Consider the following 23,255-nt stretch of genomic DNA (forward strand, 5'->3'; position numbering starts at 1 on the left):
GTGAGTGTCCAGCCTGGAGCACCCACACCAGACAGAGCTTCCCTCTGTGCCTCACGCTCTACCCCTCCTTCCCTGGAGGACTGAAGGGTGTCCCAGGCCCCACGACAACAGAAGCTTGGTTGGGTTGTGAATGCATACTCGAAGGGTAGCTGTGACCCTATACTGGGGTCACAAAAACCCTGGATGTCCCCTCCGCTAGGCCCTGTCAGATTAGAAAATGGGGCGGTCTAAGTGCTCCTCCCACTTCCGCCTGGGTTTTCCAACCAATCAGAGTCACTTTCTGCTAAGAGTCCCATAGTAGCCCTTTCAGGAACAGGGGAGAAGCTTCCACCTCACCTGAGGATCAGCCTTGGGCAGCTGACATTACTCTCCTGGTACAGCTCCCTCAGGTTGAAAATCTGCAGCGTCTTTACCAGGTTCACAAATGCCCGAGGAACCTGAGCAAAGGCAGGATCAGTCCCCAAGAGGGTAGAGGCTGGGCAGCTCCAGTCTCTTGTCTGGATCTGGGCCAGTTCCTCTGGCTGGATGTCAGGCCTATGACCTTGATCTGTCCCCATCTGCCCCCTTCATCCCTCCCTCCCCTCTGCTCCCCACTGACCCCTATGTGTTCAGGCTACTGGGACCAGGACTGACAGCATGTTCAGTGCTGGTCTCCAGGGAAATGGGACCTTGCAGGGAGGTCTCAGCAGAAAGCCAGAGCCACCTCCAGGCTCGGTCTGAGGCCCAAGAAGGACTCAGTTAATCTTCTCAGAGGCTGCGTGACCCTGCCTCCGTACCTCAGCATGGAGGATGTCCAGAGCCTTCCCAATGTTGTCTGTGAAGTTCTGGAGAGAATAGCGGGCCTGCAAGAAGAGGAAACGTCTAACACCATTCATCACCCAATCTCTCTGCAGACCACGGTCGCTTCTTCCCTTGAGAGCCCTCCTTTCCGTATTTCAGCCAGAGTGGGCAACACTGAAACATAGGTTTGCCTTTGGGGCCTCAGCCTCCATACCCACCCCACAGTCCTCAGGCTTGTCTTGGCTGTAACCCTCAGGAAAACACCCTTTCTTCTGCATGGAGCTATGGAAAGCTCTGGATTCACTACATATCAACTACAAGCAGGGCCTTAGCTAAGACATATCACATCTCTGGGCCCCTCTAAAAGGGAGTGTCGGAGCAGAGGACCTCTAAGATCTCCTGCAGCTGAACATCCTCTGGTCCTATGGCCTGATCCCTTCTGTTTAGAGCCTTGAGTGCCTAGGGCCCACAGCCCAATCAGATCACTTAAGGAGATGAGACGCGCCCCATCCTAAACTTCACTCTGCTGGCCCCCTTTCGGCCAGATGTCCTTGTCTTCAAGTCCCATTGGAAAGTCTTCCTCTCTGTGTAAACCTCTCTGTCACCCCCACCCCCACCACTCTGAATTCCCATGGCAGTTCTAACTTCAGACCTCTCTTCCATGTGCATCACTAGAACCACATTGTGCTGTTTTTCTCATCCTGCTATGGTGACTCTGTGCCTCCCTCCCCTGGCACTGGGAGTTCCTTAAGGATAGAGCTGCTTCATTCGTCTGCTTGGCTCCCAGCACAGTGCCTGGCATATAATACTTGCCAGCAAATGATACTAGAAATAAAAAATGTTCTGTTTATCAGAAAACACTGTAAACAATGTTAAATGGAAAACAACAAATAGACAACATATTTGACAAAGGGTTAGTATACTTAATATAAGGGGTTTTTACAAATCAATTTAAAAAAAGATAAACACCTTAACAGAAAATGGCCAATAGGCATAATATGGGATTTATAAAAGGAAAAATTCAATTGAGCATTAAACAAGGGAAATGAAAGTTTATTCCTACCTAGTAATCAAATAAATGCCAATTTTGAAAACAAGATACAATTTTTTCATTTACCAGATTAGCAGCTATTAAAACAAGTGATAACATACATTGCCAGTTGGAGTGTGGGGAAGTAAGTATAATTAGTACAAACATTCTGGGAGCAATTTGCCATATGCAAAAGCATTAAAAATGTGCAGTCACCAAAAAATAAGATGGATGGACAGATAGATATGTGTTAAGGTAATAGAGCGAAATGTTAGCAACAGTGAAATCTAGGCGGTGGGTATGTGGGCATATACATACATATGCCAATTGAAAATTATTTCAATTTCTCAGTATATTCAGAAATTTTCATAATAAAACATTTTATTTTTTAATGTACATATGTACATATACATAATGTACATATTTTTTTGCTTAAAAACGTTTCTACTTAGAATATATGCAAGGAAACAATTACGGATGTACATAAAGATGGATATTTAGCCAGTTATATTTATTATATGTTATTTATAATATGCAAAATTAGAAGTAATGTAAGCTAAGTATCCAATAATTGGAAACAGTTAAGTAAATTATGGTGGATCTATATTATGGGCTGCTTATACCATCTTTAAGAATTATTTTATAGAAGAATAAATATTGACATGGGAATATCTTCTCAATATATTGCTATTGAACAAAAGCAAGTTACCAAACAATAATTTCAGAATGATGTTACTTTTAGAAAATAATAAAGCCATTTCTCCATATTCACAGAAAATGCTAGAGAGACATTTACCAAAATGTTACAGTGGCATTTCTGGATGTTGTAATTACAGAGAGTATCTTTTCCTCTGTACGTTGATGTGTTTCCTATGTGTCTTGCTTGTAAAATTTTTTTTAAAAACTATTATTTTTAAAGTCAACTGAATTGAATGTAAAAGGGATGCAGGTACGCCCAGCACAGGCAGAAGAGGTAGGAGTTATAAGGAGCTAGATTTGGGCTTAACACAAAGAAACACCACAAAACAATTTGCACCTGCTCCTAGTACTAATTAAGTCTACCTTGCAAATTAAAGAACTGCCCATTGGTGGGAATGTTCAAGACAAGAGCTGGGTTCTATGGAAGGGATTCCTGTCGTGGCTGGGAGACTGGTCAGTATGGCTCATGGGATTTCTTCCAACTCAGAGATTCCGGGGTTCCAGGAAGACGCACGACACCCACAGGGCAGCAGCCTGGCTCTTGGGTTCCCCATCAGCCCCAATGACTTGGCTCTGAACCTTGCTCAAGTGCTTGCGTTAGCAAATCCACTTTCCTTTACAAGTGACAGCATGAAGGTAGAGACAGCCAGTTCAACACTGGAGAAAGGAGCTGACTTAGTATCTATGAAGATGTGCCAGACTTTTCTAGATCATTGGAATGTTATCTTGCTTTCTAGAATGATATGGGCAGCCTCCCTTGATAGGAAACTTATTCAGGATCAATCTCATAATCAGTCCGGCTTGTCCTATCGAATCTCTCTCCAGAAGTGAAGGCCCTCTCCATCTCAGGGTTAATCCTGGGCTGGATCTAGGCCAGACCACAAGTCCCAACCCAGCTGTACTGCTCCAGCACCAGGGGTGGAAATCCTTCCCTGGGGGGAGTCTTGAGTTAAGGGCCTGGAAACCTACCGGGTCATTGCAGAAATCGCAGAGGTCATTGCTTCCTATAAACAAGGTTATTATCTTCCAATCTTCCTGAAAATTTATCTTCTGAAATGAAAAGGAAACAAACAAGTAAATGCCTTGCCCCAGAGTCAGGTCAAGGAAAATACAAAATGCTGAACACTAGCAGGGATGTATCTTCACACACCAGAGGGTCTAGTGGACATTACTATTTTCCGTTCTTTGGTTTTGGGGTTCTGAGGTCATAGGTCACAGTCGTAGGTGCTAAATCATTTGTGTGAGGTTTTTTTTTCGTGAGGAAGATTTGCCCTGAGCTAACGTCTGTTACCAATCGTCCTCTTCCCCCTCACCCCTCAAAGCCACAGTATATAGTTGTATGACCTAGTTGTAAGTCATTCTAGTTCTTCCACGCGGGACACCGCCTCAGCACGGCTTGATGAGCGGTGCTCGGTTGGCGCCCAAGATCCGACCCAGTGAACCTGGGCCGCCTAAGCAGAGCGCACAAACTTAACCACTGGGCCACAGGGCTGGCCTCATTTATTGTTTTTGTTGAAGGTGGACTCTCTGGATTTGCATGTGGCCCCGTCCTCCCCACAAAGCTGACCCTCTCTGTCTCCATGGATTTCTCCTGGCCACTCCCTGTTCTGGGGCGTCTACCTCAAGTGGTCCCAGGTGGCACCTCCCCCAGACTTACCATGTCATTCTTCATCAGGTCCACCAGCCTCCTGGCCTGAGCAGGTAACCCCCTGCGGGCACACACAGGAAGAAGTCGTGTGAGGAGCAGGGACTGTGAAGCTGGGGCAGGGAGGGGACTCAGCAGAGAGGGTAGGAATCAAATATATAGCAGGAAAGTGGGACTGAACACCATGCCCTGTCCCAGAGCTCCCTCCCCATTCAGTCTCCACCGGGTGGGGCGTCCCGGCTGCTTTGGGAAGGGCAGAGCGCTCCACACATGACCAAGTGACTGTCAGTGGGATTGTCTTCTGATCGGCATATTGGATGATATACTTTTCTTGCTCTTCCAAGCCAGGCTCACTCAGGGCAAACAGAAGTCTGCATGTGTGTTTCATGCCTCAGCATGAGCTGTTTCTGCAGGTGCCATGAACACAGCCTCAAGGGTCCCCTTACTCTCAAGGTGACATGGTCGAGTCAGACACACTGGGTTCGACACTTAGTTGCCTCTTTCTAACTGTGGGAATGTGACTTAAATTCTCAGCCTAAAAAGACTGCAAATAGAGAGATAGACGCCCCTGGCTTAGAAGGTCAGTGGGAGCATAAATGAGACGGGCAAAGCAGCCCTGTGTAGTAAGAGCCACTGCTAGTGCTCAAGAGCAGGAGTTTCATCCCAGTTCCACCACTGATCAGCTCTGAGACCTTGGCAAAGTAACTTGCAAATCCTCTGATTTTTCCTTTGTAAAATGGGTGTGGTAAGCATACCTTCTTCATAGAGTTGTTGGGTAGATTAAATAAGGTGCTTGTTAAAAACTTAGAACAGTACCTGGCATATGGTAAGCATCCAGTTAGAAATAATCCTTTGAATTATTTCTACCATTCTCACCACCACCACCATCATCAATAGAGTCCCTGGCAGAGTGCCTAGCAGGAAACATTAGTTATCATTCTCTTAACTATTAGCCCAACTGACCTGGTCTTAGTCATAGTAGACTAGGTATCAGATAACCTGGGTGGGGACTTTGGGTGAGCCACTTAACCTCTTTGAACCTCAGTTTCCTCATCTGTGAATCTGAAGTTATCATGGCAGCTGCTCTTTCTATGGACCAGAGTTTCAGGATGATTATTCGACCTCTCTGAGCCTCAGTATCATCGTTAAGAAAACATGGGTATCTGACCCTCTGCGTTGTCCATCTCACAGTTATTGTATGGAATACACAACGGATAATCAACACGAAGCTACTTTCTAAATTGCACACTGCTGTGTATGTCTGAGGGGTTATGACTGGACCTGGAGTAAAGCCTGCAGGGCACAAGGAAGGCAGACCACATGGTTGAGATGATGAATTTGTTCAGGCCACTTCAGCTCTTTGTGCTAGTTTCTTCATCAGTAAAATGGGAATATTAATCCCTAACTCTTCCCTACAACCCTAGAGGACGTGCTTGGACCAATGGGTGACTTGCACGAAAGGGCCCCAGGGCCTGGGAGAGAGCAGGGAAGAAGTCCAGGGCCATATTGATCACACTCCGTGTTGGTTACTCGGTTACGCTCTCCTTCTTGGATGCCCTCCTCTAGTCATGCTTAGAGCTGCCTCCCCTCTTATACCAACAGCTGACATATGCTTGGAAAAAAGCCAAATTATGATAATATTAAAGTTAGCAAAGAATTGTAAGAAATAAATTGGCAGCCTTTCACCCTTCCCCCACAAAGGGAAACGAAGCCACGGAATTTGTTATAAAATCTGTTAGGTTTTGTATGATCTCTGCTTTGGATAATTTGTCACCTTTCCTGTCATGAATAAATGAGACAGTTACTCAGGCAGCTCGTAGCCTCAGGATGGTATTGAGAGCTAGAAAAATGATGTCAGGGAATTTAGGAAGCACAGGAATTCCCAGGAACTACATGGTAAAGTGAGGTTTGTGATTATTCTGGAAGGAAATTAGGATTAAGAAACAGAAAAGGTCTTTCCATTTATTTTTCCTAGATTGGGCAAGGCATTCACCTGTTCTCTGACTGGGCAGCAAACTCGCAGAAGCGCTCAAGGCTCTGGGATCGTGGAGAGAAATGGAACCGTAGGACCCAGGAGAGCCGACCCTGCTCTCGGGGACCTGCCACTCAGTGCCTACAGACCTGACACAGTGGTCCCTGGGCTCACTAACAGTTTTCCCCAGGTGGGTCTTGCAGCCCTGCTGCCTTGTTGCTGGGACCACCATCCTAACCCAAGACGTGTGCGCCATTTACAGCTCACCAGGGCTTCACATTCAGCAGAGGACTGAGCCCCACACACGCCCTGCGGCAGAGGTTTGCAGCCAGCCCCATCTCCTAGGTGAAGCTAAGATGAGGCCGGGGGGCCAGGACTCAGGCTCAGGGCTTCCCCTCCCAGGACCAATGCTCTTCCCAGGACATAGGAAGGACACAAAGTCTAGAGCCTGAAGAGGCTGCCCAAAAAGCACGTCTGAGGAAGGGAAGGAGAGGAGCACACAAAAGAGAGCATTAACAAACACAGTGATAAGAACCGGGACTCCGATGAGCCCTCTGATGGCCATTGTCTTATATGGACACGAGAGTCCTGGACAAAGCAAGGTAATTTGCTCAAAACAGACACCTGGTATCACAATCAATTGTGACCAGTTCCTGGGGTAGGGATGGACGTGGGATAGCAGGTTTCTGTGTCCCACAGAAAGGGACACCCCCAAGAGAGCCCACCCTGTCCAGCCTCTGACCTTCAGACCCCCCCCCGGACCCCCCCCCCCCCCCCGCAGCCTTCAGCTATACACCCCTGTCTAGGCCAAGCCTCCCCCCCAGGTCCCCAGAGGATCTGTGCTCTTCACCCCCAGGGCTCCCCTGCTCACTCAGCTGTGGCTCCTGCCACGGCCTGGTTTAGGAAGGCTCCAGGACTGTTTTCGTTCCCAGTGCCAACAGAGAAGCCCATCAAGGAAGGGTTGAATTCCCGGAGGATGTCTGGAAATACAAGGAAGAGATGTGCTTAGTAACTACCCCAAAGCAATTTTCAAGTTCCTTTGATAAGCACCAGTGGGCACTGGGGATAAAGCAGAGCCCCCACCCCAAAGCCCTTCCCCTTGCTGTTCACTCAGCACAGAGAGAAAATGTGCAGCAGGCTGATGCTTAACCACCTGGCGGGACACACAGATGCTTAATGAATTATGGCTGAATGAATGTGAGTCCGGGTCAGGCGCTTCTCTCATGCATTTTCCTTTTTTTTCTTCTAAATACATAATAGCTTTATTGAGATATAATTCACAAACCATAAAATTCACCAAGTGAAAGTGTACAGTTTGATAGCTTTTAGTATATTCATACAGTTGTGCAACCATCGCCACAACCAACTTTAGAACATTTTCATCACCCCAAAAAGAAACGCTGTACCCATTAGCAGTCACTCCCCCTTCCCTCCAACCCCGTGGCAACCACTAATTTACTTTCTGTCTCCATAGTTTAGCTTATTCTGGACATTTCCTATACACGGAATCATACAATTCCATGTCTTTTGTGTCTGGCTTCTTTCTCTTAGCATAATGTTTCAACGTTGTAGCATCTAGCAGTACTTCATTCCTTTTCATTGCGGAATAATTGTCCATTGTATGGATAAACCACATTTTATTTATCCATTCACTAGTTGAAGGACATTTAGGTTTTTCCCACTTTTTTTGGCTAGTATGAATAATGCTGCTATGAACACTTATGTACAAGTTTTTGTGTGGATTTCTCTTAGATATATACCTAGGAGTGGAACTGCTGGATCATCTGGTAACTCTGTTTAACCTTTTGAGGAACGTACAGACCTTTTTCCAAGGCAGCGGTACCATTTTATGTTCCTATCAGCAGTGTGTGAGGGTTTCAATTTCTCCGCATCTTCACCAACACTTGTTATCTGTTCGTCTGTTTTATCATAACCATTCCAACAGATGTGAAATGGCATCTCATTATGGTTTGATTTGCATTGATGGTAACTGATGTTGCGCATCTTTTCATGTGCTTATTTTCCATTTGTATCTCGTCTTTGGAGAAATGTCTATTCAGATCCTCTGCCCATTTTTATTTGGGTTGTTTGTCTTCTTATTATGGAGTTGTAAGAGTTCTACTAGTCCTACTATTGCCTAGATACAAGTTTCCTGTCAGATACATGATTTGCAAATATTTTCTCCCACTCTGTGGGTTGCCTTCTTTCTTGATGGTATCCTTTAAAGCTCACTAGTGTTTAATTTTGTCCAACATATTTTTTCTTATGTCACTTGTGCTTTTGGTGTCACATCTTAGGAGGCTTTGTTTAACCCAAGGTCATGAAGATTTGCTCCTATATTTTCTTTTAAGGGTGAGTTTTAGGTTTTAACTTTAGGTCTGTGATCTATTTTGAGTTAATTTTTATATATGGTATGAAGGAGGAGTCCAGCTTTATTCTTTTGCATGCGGCTATCCAGTTATCCCAGGAACATTTATTGAAAGGACTATTCTTTCTCCACTGAATGGTCTTGGTACCCATGTTGAAAATGAGTTAACCATAAATATGAGGATCTATGTGTAGATTCTCAATTCTATTCCATTAATCCATGTGAGCTATCCTAATGCCAAAACATGCCATCTTGATTACTGTAGCTTTATAGGAAGTTTGGAAATTGGGGAGTGTGAGGCCCCTGAATTTGTTCTTTTTCAAGATTGTTTGCCTAGTCTGAGTCCCTTGAATTTCCACATGAATTTTAGAGTCAGCTTGTCAATTTCTACAAAGCAGCCGGCTAGAATTTTGATAGGGATTACATTGAATCTGTAGATTAATTTTTTGGGGGGGGTGGATATTGCCATCTTAACAATATTAAATCTTCTGATCCACGAATGTGGGATGTCTTTCCATTTATGTAGGTCTTCTTAAATTTATTTCAGCCATGTTTTGTGATCTTAAGAGGATAAAAGATGCACTTATTTTGCTAAATTTATTCCTAAGTACTTTTTTTTATGCTATCGTACATGGAATTGTTTTCTTAATTTCATTTTTAGGTTGTTAATTGCTAGAGTGTAGAAATACAATTGATTTTTGTATATCGATTTTGTGCCCTGCCATCTTGTTGAACTCATTTACTAGTTCTAATAATTTTTAGTGGATTCCTTAGGATTTTTTACATATAAGGTCATGTCTTCTACAAATAGAGGTAGTTTTACTCCTTCATTCCCAATCTTGATGCCTTTTCTTTCCTTTTCTTGTCTAACTGCCCTGACCAGAACCTCCAGTATAACGTTGAGTAAAAGTGGCAAGAGCATCATCCTGATCTCAGGGGAAGGCATTCTGCTTTTCCCATTAAGTGTGATGTTAGCTGAGAGATTTAGTAGATGCCCTCTATCAGAATGAGGAAGTTTCCTTCTATTCCTAGTTCGTTGGGTGTTTTTATTACAAAGAGGTGTCAGATTTTGTAAAATGATTTTTCCAGTCTATTGAGATAATCAGGTTGTATTTGTTCTTTGTTCTATTTGACATAGTGTATTAATTGATTTTTGGATTTTAAACTAACCTTGAATTCCTGGGATAAATCCCACTTGGTCATAGGGTATAATCCTTTTTATATGTTGCTAGTATTTTGTTGAGGATTTCTGCATTTATATTCAAAAGAGATACTTGTCTGTAGTTTTCTTTCCTTGTGGTATCTTTGTCTTATTTTGGTTTCAGGATAATACTGGCCTCGCAGAATGCGTTGGGAAGTATCCTCTCCTCTTCTATTTTTAGGAGGAGTTTGTGAAGAATTGATATTGTTTTCTTTGAATGTTTGATAGAATTCATCAGTGAAACCAGAAAGCCTCGGCTTTATTTGGTGGGAAGTCTTAAAATTACTAATTCAATCTCTTTGCTTGTTATAAACCTATTCAGATTTTCTATTTCTTCTTGAATCATTTTCAATAATTTTTGTCTAGGAATTTTTCCATTTCATCTAAGTTATCTGATTTATCGGCATACACTTGTTCATAGTATTCTCTTATAATCCTTTATATTTCTGTAGTAATGTCCCCTCTTTCGTTCCTGATTTTGAGGCTCTCTTCTCCCCCATCCCCCTGGGTCAATATGTTGTCAATTTTGTTGATCTTTTCAATCTCACGCATTCTAACACCTTTACCACACTGGACCTACACTTGACTTTTCACTTTTTTACCTCCCCAACTTGGCTGAGAACTCTTGAGAGCAGGGTCAGTATATACCCCAGAGCCTCGCATATGCTCAACAAGTGTTTATGGACTAAATTACAAAGGGATAATTACAAGAAAAGTAAATGAGAATGGGACCCATTAAATTCATCTCAGGCAAAACTACTAGCCAGAAGATTTTAAGGGAAAAGAATGCAATTGTGACATTTACTGCATGTGTACTTTAAGAACAAGCACTGTGATGTGTATGCACGAAGGAGAATAGCAAGACGAACAAGGCAAGGCCCTTCAAAGAACGTGGGCTTTAAAAATCATTCCAAGCAGGTCCCTTGGTGAAGTGATTGAAGGAAAATGTCGGGCCCCAAATATGGCTGGGTTTGCACCGCCTGAGCAAGGTAACGTCATCCCTTACTCCTGCAAGAGCAGGGTTTCGTAGAGCGACACACAGAAACTCAACGCCTTTGTATGCAGTGGTGCCTAATGCAGCCCGTGACCAGATCAATGCCTCCCAGAAAGGTGATGTGCTGAGAACGACAGGCCAAGCAGAGACAGGTGCCCTTCCCTTCTTTCTTGACTCATTTCTTAATAATGACTTGCACTAAGCTTTGGCGTGAGCTCTCCATTCCTTTCTTGCTCTCTTCTTTCGTTGGACACATGCAATTTCTCTTAAACCCACCCCCCATCCCCCACAAAATTCTCCGCGGTTTCAACCTCTCAAGCAGCCGAGCGGGCCACGGCCTCGGAGAAGCAGCGCCCCCTGCCGGCCGCGGCGGTCCTCTGCCGCCCGGTTCCCTGCCACGCCCGCGGCCGCCGCCAGGGGGCGCTGCAGAAACGCGCAGGGCGGGGATGGGGGGGCGCGCGTACTCACTGGGCAGGGTGGTGACGCTGCTCAGGTTCTGGTCGCCGCCGCAGCTGTGGCGGGAAGAAGACAGAAAGTGAAGGTCGACAGTGCCAGCGACGGCGAACACCCAGACACCACCAAGACAGACCTTTCTCCTGCTGAGAAACACCCTGGGGGCTTGGAGCTCGCCCTTTCCTCATTGTTTCAGGAGAAACATGGAAAACAAACCAGCATGCAGCAAGTCCTCTCCCCTCTCCCCACAAACGGCAGCATCCAGCAAGAAGCTGATTTCAACGGTCAGGGCTGACTTGGTTGATTTTTACTTTGACCCTCGGCATGGGGGCAGGGGAACTCAGTGGGCCCCCATCACCCCTGTCTTCCGAAGGACGAGGGACCCCCTCCTTGGAGCGGAGCCCAGCCTTGCCCCACTGGCCACTGCGGCTGCGCATCGTCATCGTCTCTGAAGACGGTGAGGGGCTCTGCCCTCATCCTTCTCTTGGGAAAACCCGTTTTCTAAAGGGTGTCTTCTAGAGAGCATCTCATTTTCCCAGCCACTTCTAAAATTCCAAGGAAATCAAAGTTGGATGGGTTTCTAGCATGAAGACATGCAACATTCCAGAGTTCATTGGATTCCCTGCTTTTCCATATGCCCTCATTCTCTGCCAAGTATGTCTGGGAACATTTAGAAGGTTCTCAGAATGTTTGGAGTTTAACTCTGTGCAGCATCGCGAAGGACAATGCTGGGGATTCAACACTCGGGTTCCAGCTGGTGCCAGTGATGCCAGACGCCAGGCCGAGGGAACGCCACACCTGCCCTCTCATGTTTGGTGTGAGCCAGGAGTCAAAGCGCAGAGGTAAAGCAGAGTCCTGCTCCCTGCAGCTTGTGGCGGCCTGGGTTTGATTACAGAGCAGGAGCAAGCCTGCACGAAGCAATGCACCATGGGGGAATGCGCCGGAATAGGGGTCAGGAACCATCTGTTCTACTTCTTGTTCTTTTACCATCTGGCTGTGTGATCTTGGACAGGTTACTTGCCCTCTCTGAGCCTGGCTTTCTCATCTGTAAAATGAAGGCCCTTTAATAATGATGCCAGCTACCATTAATCCTACTTTAGGTCAGGCACTGTGCTGAGTGCTCAAATTGTCTACAATCCTCACAGCAGTGCTCAAGTAGTAGTATTATCCCTGAATCAAAGATGAGGAGACAAGTTCAGAGAAGTTAAGTGACTTGCCCAAGGTCACACAGAGGTGGGCAGCTAGGATTCAGACACATCTCTGGTTCTAAAGGCCAGTGCCTCCCTCTGAGATTACTTCCCAGAGGGAGAAATGGAAGCTAGAGAAGCTTTTCCAACCCAAACATTTATGTAGTTTCTCCCCCAAACTCCTACTCAGGTCCCAGTTCTTGTTTGGGGGAATGTAGTGGTTTGGGGACATGGATAAATGTCTTCCTCAATTAAACCTAGAAGTTTCTCATGGAAAAGCTCATCCCTCTGCCAGAGGAGTTGTTATCTGTGTGCTCAGGGGTCCCTCCTGCCCTGCGGTGAAGGGGTCTTCAGGGCCTTACCATGCCCTCACTCACCTCCAGGACAGGCCTCGATACTGAGTCAAGACGTCCAGCAAGTTCCCAGGTGTGGACCCGGCCCCGTTAGCTGCCTGAGAGGGAACAGCATGGGGTGAGTGTCCCTTCCCGCCAGCCAGGAGGGCAGCGCTCTCGTCCTGGCTGGGGGGCCTGGGCACTGGAACCTGCAATCTAGAGAGTGCCCTGTCCTAATGTGCATCCTGCCTTTTCAGAGATGTGCGAGCTCTCCTGCTGGGGAGGTTGGAATCCTGGAGCCCTCCCCAGCTTGGCCTCACCTCGAGAAAACCCTGCCACAACCACGACCGAGTGACTCAGAGCTAGCAAAAGTGCTCTGAAAATTAGATTGCTGGGTCCATCTTTCAAAAGTACACATTTCAGGGTCCCATTTTCCTCATTTAAAAAGTTCTTTTCTTTTTTTTTTTTTTTTTGCTGAGGAAGATTGGCCCTGAGCTAACATCTGTGCCCATCTTCCTCTATTTTGTATGTGGGATGCAGCCACAGCATGGCTGATGAGTAATGTAGGTCCGCACCCAGGATCTGAACCTGTGAACCCTGGGCACCCGAAGTGGAGCGCCAGACTTAACCACTAGGCCAGCTCCTCCTCATTTTTTCTAAGTTGTGAAATATATCATAAAAGGAAGCATAGTGTAATCCTTTTATATTAATATATCTCCATATGTACAATTTAAAAAATAGTAATAAAATGAAATGCCTCGTACCCACCCCTCAGTTGAAGAAAGAGCAGCGTCTTTCAAAACCACAACCTGGACACACTCTGCAGGGGCATGTCCCTTGCCTAAAGCCTGTTCTTTCTGACCAGGGCTGGCCCGAAGGTCATGCTGAAGGCTGGCCTCCAGGCCACCTGGGTGAAGGGCTGGCCTCCATGAAAGGCCCCAGGGTGTGATCCCTGCTCTCTGGTGCCCAGCGCCTCTGCTGCCTGCCTGGTATGTCACACTCAAAATGCAGCCTCCCCAGGAAGTCCTGACCAGCTGTGCTAATTCTCAATGACTCCTTATCCAGAGGGCATCAAGGAGACCTGGGCTTCTGGGAGGGGCGAGGGGGCCACACCCAGCAGGAAGTGGTAGGGATAAGCAGTGCTGAGGACCCGCCTGCCTGCCCTTTCCGGAAGCTTATGAGCAGTAGGGCCTTGGGGTGAAGAGTCGCCAAGAGGTCATGGGGCTACAGTACAAGGATAGACGTAGAGTCGGGATGCGTGAGTTCTGGTCCTGGTCTGGCACTGCCAGCTACGTGGCGGTGGGAGCTCACTTCTCCCCCAGCTTCACTTTCTTTGTTGGTTGAGTTTAAGGAGAGTCACACTTGGCAGGATTTTGTCCAGGGGAGGATATCAAGTGAGATAATATCCGTGTGAATAGGCCACATGACATGAGAGTGTCAGCTGGTCTTTAGGGAGGTTCAGCTGGAGGCCCTGAATTCTGCTGACCCAGAGAACCGCAGCTGGACTGTGTGTAATGAGCCGCTACTGAACGGGAGCTTGTGTCTGGGACCCTCTGGGACCCTCCCCCCAGCTCTCTAAGGGCCCCCTTTTGCTTTTCACAGAGGGCTCTTTGCAGGGCCTGAGGCATCACCATGGAGCCACTGCAGAGATGGGCTGGGATCGTTTTTAGTGGCTGCGTCTCTTCCGCTGACCCCTGTTCCCCCGGCCCCCCAGCACTTGTCCTGACTCATCATCTCTTCGCCCTCCCGTAACTTTCCTGCAGGGACAAACCAAAGTGCCAGATCTGTGAGGAGCCCACGCCTGTGGGTGGAGGAGGAACCTAGTTGCATTCCGCCCCCGACAGGCGGTGTGATTTGGTGATTTGAGCTGGGTCCCTTCCACCACAGATGTTCCCTCTGGGGTTCCCCCACTTCCGGCTCTCTCCATGCCCTCGTTGGGAGAGGAATGACGAGGTTAGAATGGAGGTGGGAAAACACGGTGGGCGAGGAATGTGGGATTCCAGCATGGGCAGGGGGGTGATCAGGCCTGGAGAGGTGGCAGCCTTTAACGGGAGTAAGATTTTCTCTCTCCAGTTCTTATATTAGTCACGATCTTTGCCTCTCCTGCCCCCGCCTTCTGTAGTCAGGTAACTCACCGTGAGAGAGTCGCCCAGGGCTCCGATTACCTTGATGTCCGCCAGCTTCAGCCTGTGAACTGAGAACACAAGCAGGAGTGAATGGAAGATCAGGGGTCCTAGCTCCTCTGAAAATAAGTGAAGACCTTCCAGAAAAACGGAAAGTTTTTAATAGCAATTCAGCTTTAGACAAAGATGTAAAGAGCCCGTCCTTGTCATAAGGCTCAGCCATAGCAGCCATGGAGCCTGACAGCGGGGCTGCCCCTTGAGGGGCCTGGACTGGACGCAGGGTTAGGGAGCTGGAAGGTGGACCAGCCTTCAGAGCAGAGTCTGCTGGTGTTTGGTGAAACCTGATGCCACAAGGTGAGCAGTTACTCTCAGGGTGTGAAATAGCTCCCGGCAATGTGATTTGGGAGGAAGGAAGGAATTGCAGTGGAGATGCAACCAATACTTAATTTATTCTAGGATCTGTTGATATTTGGGATAAAATATTATATCATCCTATTAAAAAAATCAGCTCAGTATTTGTAAAGTGAAAAGGGAAATGCTTTTATACTGCTATTTTTTTAAATCAAGGTGAAATTCACGTAACATGAAACTCACCGTTTTAAAGTCAACAATTCCATGGCGTTTAGTACCTTCTCAATGTTGTGCAACCATGACCACTGTCTAGTTCCAGAACATTTTCATCATCCCCAGAGGAGACCCATGCCCATGAAGCAGCCACTCCCCACTCCCCTGGGCCCCTCACAACCACTAATCTGCTTTCTGTCATTGGAGTGACCTATTCTGGATATTTCATATAAATGGAATCATATAACATGTGACCTTTTGGGTCTAGCTTGTTCCACTAAGCATATTTTCAAGGTTCATCCATGTTGTATGATGAATCAACACTTCATTCCTTTTTATGGCTGAATAATATTCTATTGTATGGATACATCACATTTTGTTTATCCATTCATCTGTTGGTGGACATTTGAGTTGTTTCCATCTTTTGGCTATTGTGAATAGTGCTGCTAGGAGCATCACGTACAAATATTTATTTGAATGTCTGTTTTCAGTTATTTTGGGTATATACTGAGGAGAGGAATTGGAGGGCCATATGATAATCCTATGTTTAGCTTTTTGAGGAACTGTTTTCCACAGCCTCATCCTATTTTTCAGCTCTTGAATTTAAGCACAGACTATGACGTAGCTAGGCAGCTGTGTACCCGTGTGACAAACATATTGACCACCAAGCAGTGACTGGATGCTCTGGGGTCTATGTAGTGATGGGAGACGGAGAACGCCCCCAAGAAGCTCACAGCTGATGGAGGAAATGAGAAACTTCCATGCTTGTAATAATTTATAGGCTGAGAACCTCTGAGAGCTATCAAGTGATATGAAATTCGGCAGCTGGAGCGATGAGTGACCCTTAGGGATGTGTCGGGGGGACGGTTCAGAGCAGGCTTCATGGAGAAGGTAGTGTTTGAACTCAGGATATGATGAGATAAGGTTGAAGGAGAGCAAGGCAGGGTGATGGAGAGAAAAGCATAAAGGAGGGGTACCATCTGGTAAACTGTGTGAGCTCTGTGAAACAGCTAGTCATACAGTTTGGCTTAAGTGAAGGGAATAGGAAGGAGACTAACAAAAAATAACATTGGAAAGGTAGGTTGGGGCCACAGGCCTTTTATGCCTGGCTGACAAGTGAGGAGATTAACATGAATATTGCTATATGTTTAATAACTTGCATCCATACACCTGTATCATATCTATCTAACCCTTTAGCTTATACACATATAAAAATGAATCAAAGTGCATTTGGGGACCACATCTAAAATTCCTTATGCCATATGTAGCTCTGTCCCCTCAAATCACAAGCTCACCTCCTGCTCCCCTGGAATACCTTAGTCCCATAGTTATCCTGACTTTGATGTAGCTCCATCTTTACTCAGATGTGCCTTCCATTGTCCCTGATGGTGCGATGCTGAACTAAATTGTCAAATAGCTTTCGTGCCTTGGACTAAGTCTAATGCAGCATTTGTCCCAGGAGCGACCCATCCCCTCGGGGAGGAAGCCCATCATTTCAGCGGGTCATTGCTTAAGATGGGTAAACTGAAACTTGTCTGCAAGGAGGCTTTCTTGACGGCCATTCTTTGCCAAGTCGCTCTATAAAACATGCAGTGAAACAGAGAACAAGATGCTTTCAACACAACTGGACTACATTTAGCCCATTGTACCCATAAAGCATGGGTGTATAATTACACTTGCGTGGGAAGCTGTATTAACACTCAGTGGAAACAATGTTCAAAAGGACCTGGAGATCCAGGTCTCGGCTCCTTCCGTGGAGACATCTTGTCTACCTGACTTCCATGCTGTCTGCAGATGGGGAACTGCCACCCCCACTCAGGATTTGCTCTCATTGGAAAAGTAAAAGTCCCTGACTTCTCCTATGACAGCATGCAAACTTACACATAGTTGTGAGTCTATGTATGCAAAATCTATAGATTAGTGGTCTTCAAATTTGAGCATGCATCAAAATCATCTGGAGAGCTTGTTAAAACACAGATGGTTGGTCTCCAGCCTCAGAGTTTCTGATTTAGTAGAACTCGGGCGGGCCCAAGGATATGTGGTTAGAAGAACAATATCAAATCACAAAGCCAGCTGCACACATTAGCACGCGTCCACGGGGCTGAGCCTGAGAACTTTAAAATGACCTCTTCTCAAAGAAAGAAGGCTGTGGGTAGGAAAAAAAAAAGCCAACAAAACAGAAAATAAGACCTCCTCCCCTCAACTCTAGAGGGTTTATTTTAGCTCCTGGTGATGACAGTCAATCACCATATTCTTGTTGCTGTAATGTGTGATACAGTGAATTCTGTGCACACTAGCTAGCGTGCAAAGGTGAGGGGGAATCTTTGGGGCTGATAAAATATGGAAGAGAGAGACAGATTTGCTTCAAAAGCACATTACAGTTTGATAAAGAGACAGCTGAAACTGGCCATTCTTGTCTCCTAAATTTGTAGTGCACAGAAAGGAAACACACACTCACTTATGTGCATGCATGTCTACATGCATGTGGTGTGTATATGTGTAGACAGACAGATTGATGGGGTGGGGGTGCACGGGTTCTCATGTTGGTCATTCTGAAGGATTCCCTGCAAGAGATAATAAGTCAAATGAGCCAAGCCTGGATGGGAGGCATTTGACTTGTCTGGGGTTTTATTAACATAGAGCCCAACACGTTTCATTGGCTTAATATTCTGTAGATCTTGATTTGAGCTTTGTTATTGTCATCATGTATGACAAAGGCACAGCCTCGAAACACAGTAAAGCACTTTAGCAATTTCTCTCCTTGGGGAAAGAACTATTTAGAGATAAGATTAAATTTGTGTGGGCTGATTAGCTAAGCATTATCTGGTACAGACTGTCCACCACCTTGAAAGAAGTTGATAAACACACCATTAACTCATCAAGATTTCTAGAGAAGGGGCCTCTTATCAGAAGCCCATGCAAACTATGATGAAATATCACGAATAGCAAGGAAACAGTAGACTATAGAATTGGGGAAACTGCCCACTATACGTGAAAACTTACACCCAGGAGAAAGACTTGGCACTTTGGAGTTTTGTCTTATGTAACCCAGCAATGTAAACCCCCTGGGGCCTACTGAGAAACAACTTTCTTGCAATAGTCAGCTAGGGCTGCCCAATTTGCTACCATTTGCTCTCTGGTTTGGGGGGGCTCATGTGAAGACTCCTGCAATGGTGGTAAACTGCTGGCACAAGGTTGGAACCTTGTTTCTGCCTTTGAGTCCTTCAATGTGAGTTTATATGAAGAATTCTGTGCCTTGCACATGGTAGGAGCTCAAGAATGGTGTGAAGTTGAATGAAAAGCTAAGTGCGTGCCTCTGTATCAGGTACTTGACAGTTCTCAAAGCTGTGAACCATGGAAACTATGGGGAAGGGAAACACTTATTCATCCAGCCATCTTGGGGTGAGTTTGAACTTGCTCCGTAGGCTGGTCCTGCCTAGGGACAAGCAGGCTGTTACTCCCTGTGCTGAGTCATTACTTCCTGGTCACGGGCTAGGTTAAGTCACAAGACCCATAAGCAAGGGGTGACTATAGAAACAGCTTTGGGATCTACACTGGACATCACACTGCTGGCTCACAATGGAGTGAAACTCCTAATGATCACCCAGTGCTGTAACCTGGGTCTTTTTCAAATCAGCTTTTGAAAAGCTCATTTTAGCTAAATGGGTCAGATAATTGACATCAAGAGCTTAGAAAGGAGTCAATGGCTTCAAATAAATGAATGAGTTTTTCTGATTCATACTATTGGTGTCAGTGGCATATGATTATCTTTGTAGATCCCTATTTTCAACACTATGAATTTTTCCCTCTGCATGGAATTAGCAGCCTGACGTCAAGATAGCCATCTTCAATAGACAGCCTGCCGTGGCCCCTCTGGCTCCTTCTTGCCACTCTTATTTGTACAATGTTACTCCTTTTCTCACTAGGAAAACCTTAAGTCAGCTGCTAGACCCAATGTATTTTTCTTGGTTATCCCATCTATGTTAGGGACGGGACCATGTAGTAATATAAAATGATGCAAGTATTTATGAAGTTTATAAAGCCCACAGGAGGCAGCACTTGGCAAATTGCATGTGTGCACTGACTGGGAGGAAAAAATTAGAAGCTTTTATTTTATTTTTTGGCCACCAAATACCAATGGTTATAAAAAAACCCTATCTATCTCATACCAAAGGCATGGGAGTGAGGCACCAGGGCTGCCAGGGGCCATGGCCTGTTGATGGAGGTACTATCCTGTTTTGAAACATCTCTTTTGGTTAGCTATGAGTATCTGTGGATTGGCTTGAGAGAAACACCAGAAAAGGGGACTACAAGGAAGGCTTTTTTAAAAAAATAATTATGATGGCAAAATAGTTATTTTATAGATAGTCTTAGTGAAAAATTGTTTTAATGAAAGACACTTTGGTCTAGTTGGTTTTTCAGATGTTTTTCAACCCTGAGAATTGTTGATTTGGTGAATTAGAATTACTCAATAATTCAGATTAGTTCAGCAGACATGTGCTGAGCCAGCCCTGGGGGCCTAGTGGTTAAGACTCGACACTTTCACCGCCATGGCCCAGGTTTGTTCCCCGTCAGGGAACCACACCACCCGTCTGTCGGTTGTCGTACTTTGGTGGCTGCATGTTTCTGTGATACCGAAAGCTGTGCCACCGGTATTTCAAATACTAGCAGGGTCACCCATGGTGGACACGTTTCAGCGGAGCATCCAGACTAGGATAAGGGACTTGGCCACCCACTTCCAAAAAAATTGGCCATGAAAACCCTATGAATAGTAGCAGAGCAATGTCTGATATAGCACCGGAAGGTGGAAAGATGGAGCAAAAGACCAGGCAGGGTTCTGCTCTGTTGAACATAAGAGTTGCTGGGAGTCGGAATCAACTCCATGGCACTAACAACAACCATGTGAGTCATTGGTATAAAGATAAGAGTGACCCACTCTTATAACTATGTATCGGATGCCTTCATATTGATTAGAAATGGCAAACACCATCTCCAGAAGAGTGAACGACCTCACAGAAACATGACAATTATCAAGGAAAAATCATAATGTGGCCTTGTGCTGAGTCATTCTGCCTACTCTTGCAGTCACAAGTATGGTTAAAATGTCCAGTCATAGATCATGCACAGTAATGAAATGTGTTTTTCATTATTGTCCACTTATCTGGGGCCATTTTTCTGAATGACACTTTTCAAGTGAGACTCAGAAGTGCATCTGTGAGTGCTGCCACCCACCTGGAAGCGTGCGTGTCTTGGTCCCACGCCCACTTGGTTGGATCCAGGAGGCCTAAATCTGCCGGTCTGCTTATTCTGACAGCTCCTATCACTAGAGTACCTCAGATCTCAAGGTCTTGAGATTTCTTGTGCTTACATCATCATGTGCTGATAAACACAGTAATCTTCAGGGTCAGGGAATAAAGAAGAGGTTCACATTTTATTTGGCTTTTAGATGTTGAGATACGCTCTCATGGATTGGTTGGTTATCATTGTTATGACAGGAACATAATCTAGAGAGATTGCAGAGCGCTTTATAGATCAGCCTTTCAGAATGATAAGATTAAAAAGGGGATGGATGTTATTTCACTGTAAAGAGAATGGCTACAAAGACGTTAAGTTCTCTCTCTCCCTCTCTTTCTGTAGACACATACATATGTACCTACGTATACCTTTGAGTTTCTGCTGTAGGAGCGCCTACACATGAAGCTAATAATTTGTTTCTGCTGCTCACGTCCTGCTAGTAAACTAAGGACAGGAAGGAGCTCTCACCAAGCATGGGAGAGAAATGTCTGAAGACTGCATGTGTAAGATCTCTATCCCCTATCTCATGCTGCAACTTAGAGCCAGACTCAGTTATACAAACAAAGCTTTGGTGAGAAGATTTTGAACTTATTTGCCAGTAATTTGGCTTAATTTCAGGGTGTAGAGCTAGGATGTGTGTGGAGGGGTGGCTAACAGCCAAGGCAATTATTTGCTCTGCTGACACTCAGCAAAAGGAGACCATCCGACTGCAAAGATGTGCATCCCTGGAAGATTCCTTCTAGGCACTGTGACATCCCCAAACTTACTTTTCTCTCCTGGAAGGCACATAGGAGGCATTTGGCAATCACCTAATAAATGCATGATCAAGTGAACAAATCAACGAACACGAGTCACCCTCCAGAACCATGCACGGGCACCCATCACACTGTTGCGGAAATGCTCAGAGCTGATCTTTTGAGTCATGAGGGTCACCATGCAGTCCTCCTGTGACCTCCCACGGTTATATGCACACAGCCCTCCAGGCTGGCCTGTCTGGAAGCAGAGGTTCGGCCTTTAGGCAGCCGTTCTTTGGGATGGTGTCCACTTAGAACATTCCAGGAGTCTCATTTTCATGACCCAGCAACAGTCATTTTGGAAATACTGAGAATCAGTGAAAATGACGCTTTCCTCAGACAGGGTGCTTTCCTGTTCTGTGTGGTGCTTGAGTGCATTCTGCATATGGGTCTGACGTGGAGTGTGGACTGGTTATTTTTGCTTCCTGCTTAAAGCTAGTTTTGCTTTTTGGAGAACAAATTCACTTCATCAAGGTTTAAAGGCAGGGACAGTGACATCAGCTCACTCAACTAACACTGGGCTCCTTGCAGAACATGGTGTGGCACACAGTTAATGCTTAGAAAATGTTTTCTGATAATGATGTATTTTGGTTAAAAAAATAATGAAACACAGGCATGAATTTACAAATGTAAATACAGAGCTACTTCTATTGTCCTTGAAACACCTCTCAGGTATGTCTCGGATTGTGTGGAAAGCCCTTGTCATCTTAAGGTTGCTCCGTACTTTGATGACTTGGGGCCTCAAATGAAATTAACAATTACTTGACTCAAGCCGTGTACCTGAGGTGGGAATCGAGTCGGAGGGGTCCTTGTCAGGGCACTCGATTTCCGTCCCTTCTCTCACCTAAAATGAGACACACAAAGAAATAAGGAGAGATGGATCTTGCAATGTAGGAAATTGGGTAAAAAGCGGGGCCTCTATTTTGGAAAATATCACTTAATATAGAAACCAAAGTATCTTTTACGATTTCTTCCTCTCCTTCAACACTCATACCCAAGTATCCACGACATCCTTCCCAAATGCTCCCGATCCTGTCCCCTCTCCGGTCGTCCCTCTACCTCAGCCTAAGTTCAGGCCTTTGTTCTTTCTTGCCTGGAATATTGCAGGATTCACAGCATCACCGCTGTCAGTCCTGTGGCTTCCTCCCCAGCTTCTGAATCCATCTAGAGGACTCTTTCTCTCTCAACATAATATAACGAGGTCAAATTCTCAACTTGCCCAAATTCTCAGCCAAAAAAGGGATTTTTGTCTGTTTATTGTATCTCCAGAGCCTAGAACCGTGCATGGTAGATGCTCATAAATATTTGTTGGTTGAATCAGCACATTTCTAGTCTGTGTTAACATCAGCATATAGTCCACCCTCTTAGTGTGGCCTGAGAGGCCCCCGGATGTTCTGAACCATCAGCCCTTTTCTCTGCTCCCCATACTCTCCGTACCTCTATCCTTTGCCTAAGCACTTCCCTCCACTCTCCCTTGCTCTTCCCCTCCCTCCATCTGCCCACACTCCCATCCGCCTGGCTCAACCTTACTTGTCCTTCAAGGCGGAGGCCGTGGGTACTCTTTGGGAAGCGTTCTCAACTCTCTCCTTTCTGTCAGTTGCTCTTCCTTGGGTGCCCAGAATACCCATGGAAAAGTCAATTACAGCACTTATTACATTGTGCTGTAATTGCTGGTTAACTCCACTAGACCAAGTTCCTTGGGACAAGCAATGTATTTTATTTGTATTTTTATCTCCTATGACTGGTATCTATCCATTGTCCCACCCGCCCATTTAGTCATTCAACAAATAGTGATTAGGGACCTATTCTGAGTCCCTG

The 23,255-nt window shown here is 45.6% G+C and overlaps 1 protein-coding gene across 1 annotated transcript in view; it reads right to left on the reverse strand.

Annotated features, from left to right (window-relative positions):
- PLB1 (phospholipase B1) overlaps window positions 1-23,255 on the reverse strand; it is a 127,238-nt gene that overhangs the window by 52,449 nt on the left and 51,534 nt on the right. The window contains exons 17-25 of the mRNA XM_046661319.1: window positions 22,218-22,281; window positions 14,797-14,855; window positions 12,707-12,780; window positions 11,158-11,201; window positions 6,998-7,106; window positions 4,167-4,218; window positions 3,479-3,559; window positions 777-842; window positions 337-437 (exon numbers count right to left, since the gene is read on the reverse strand). Of these exons, the coding sequence (XP_046517275.1) occupies window positions 337-437; window positions 777-842; window positions 3,479-3,559; window positions 4,167-4,218; window positions 6,998-7,106; window positions 11,158-11,201; window positions 12,707-12,780; window positions 14,797-14,855; window positions 22,218-22,281 (650 nt within the window). The remainder of the gene's footprint in view (window positions 1-336; window positions 438-776; window positions 843-3,478; window positions 3,560-4,166; window positions 4,219-6,997; window positions 7,107-11,157; window positions 11,202-12,706; window positions 12,781-14,796; window positions 14,856-22,217; window positions 22,282-23,255) is intronic.

This window comes from Equus quagga, chromosome 5 (genome assembly GCF_021613505.1).
Source record: "Equus quagga isolate Etosha38 chromosome 5, UCLA_HA_Equagga_1.0, whole genome shotgun sequence".
Lineage (NCBI taxonomy): Eukaryota > Metazoa > Chordata > Mammalia > Perissodactyla > Equidae > Equus > Equus quagga.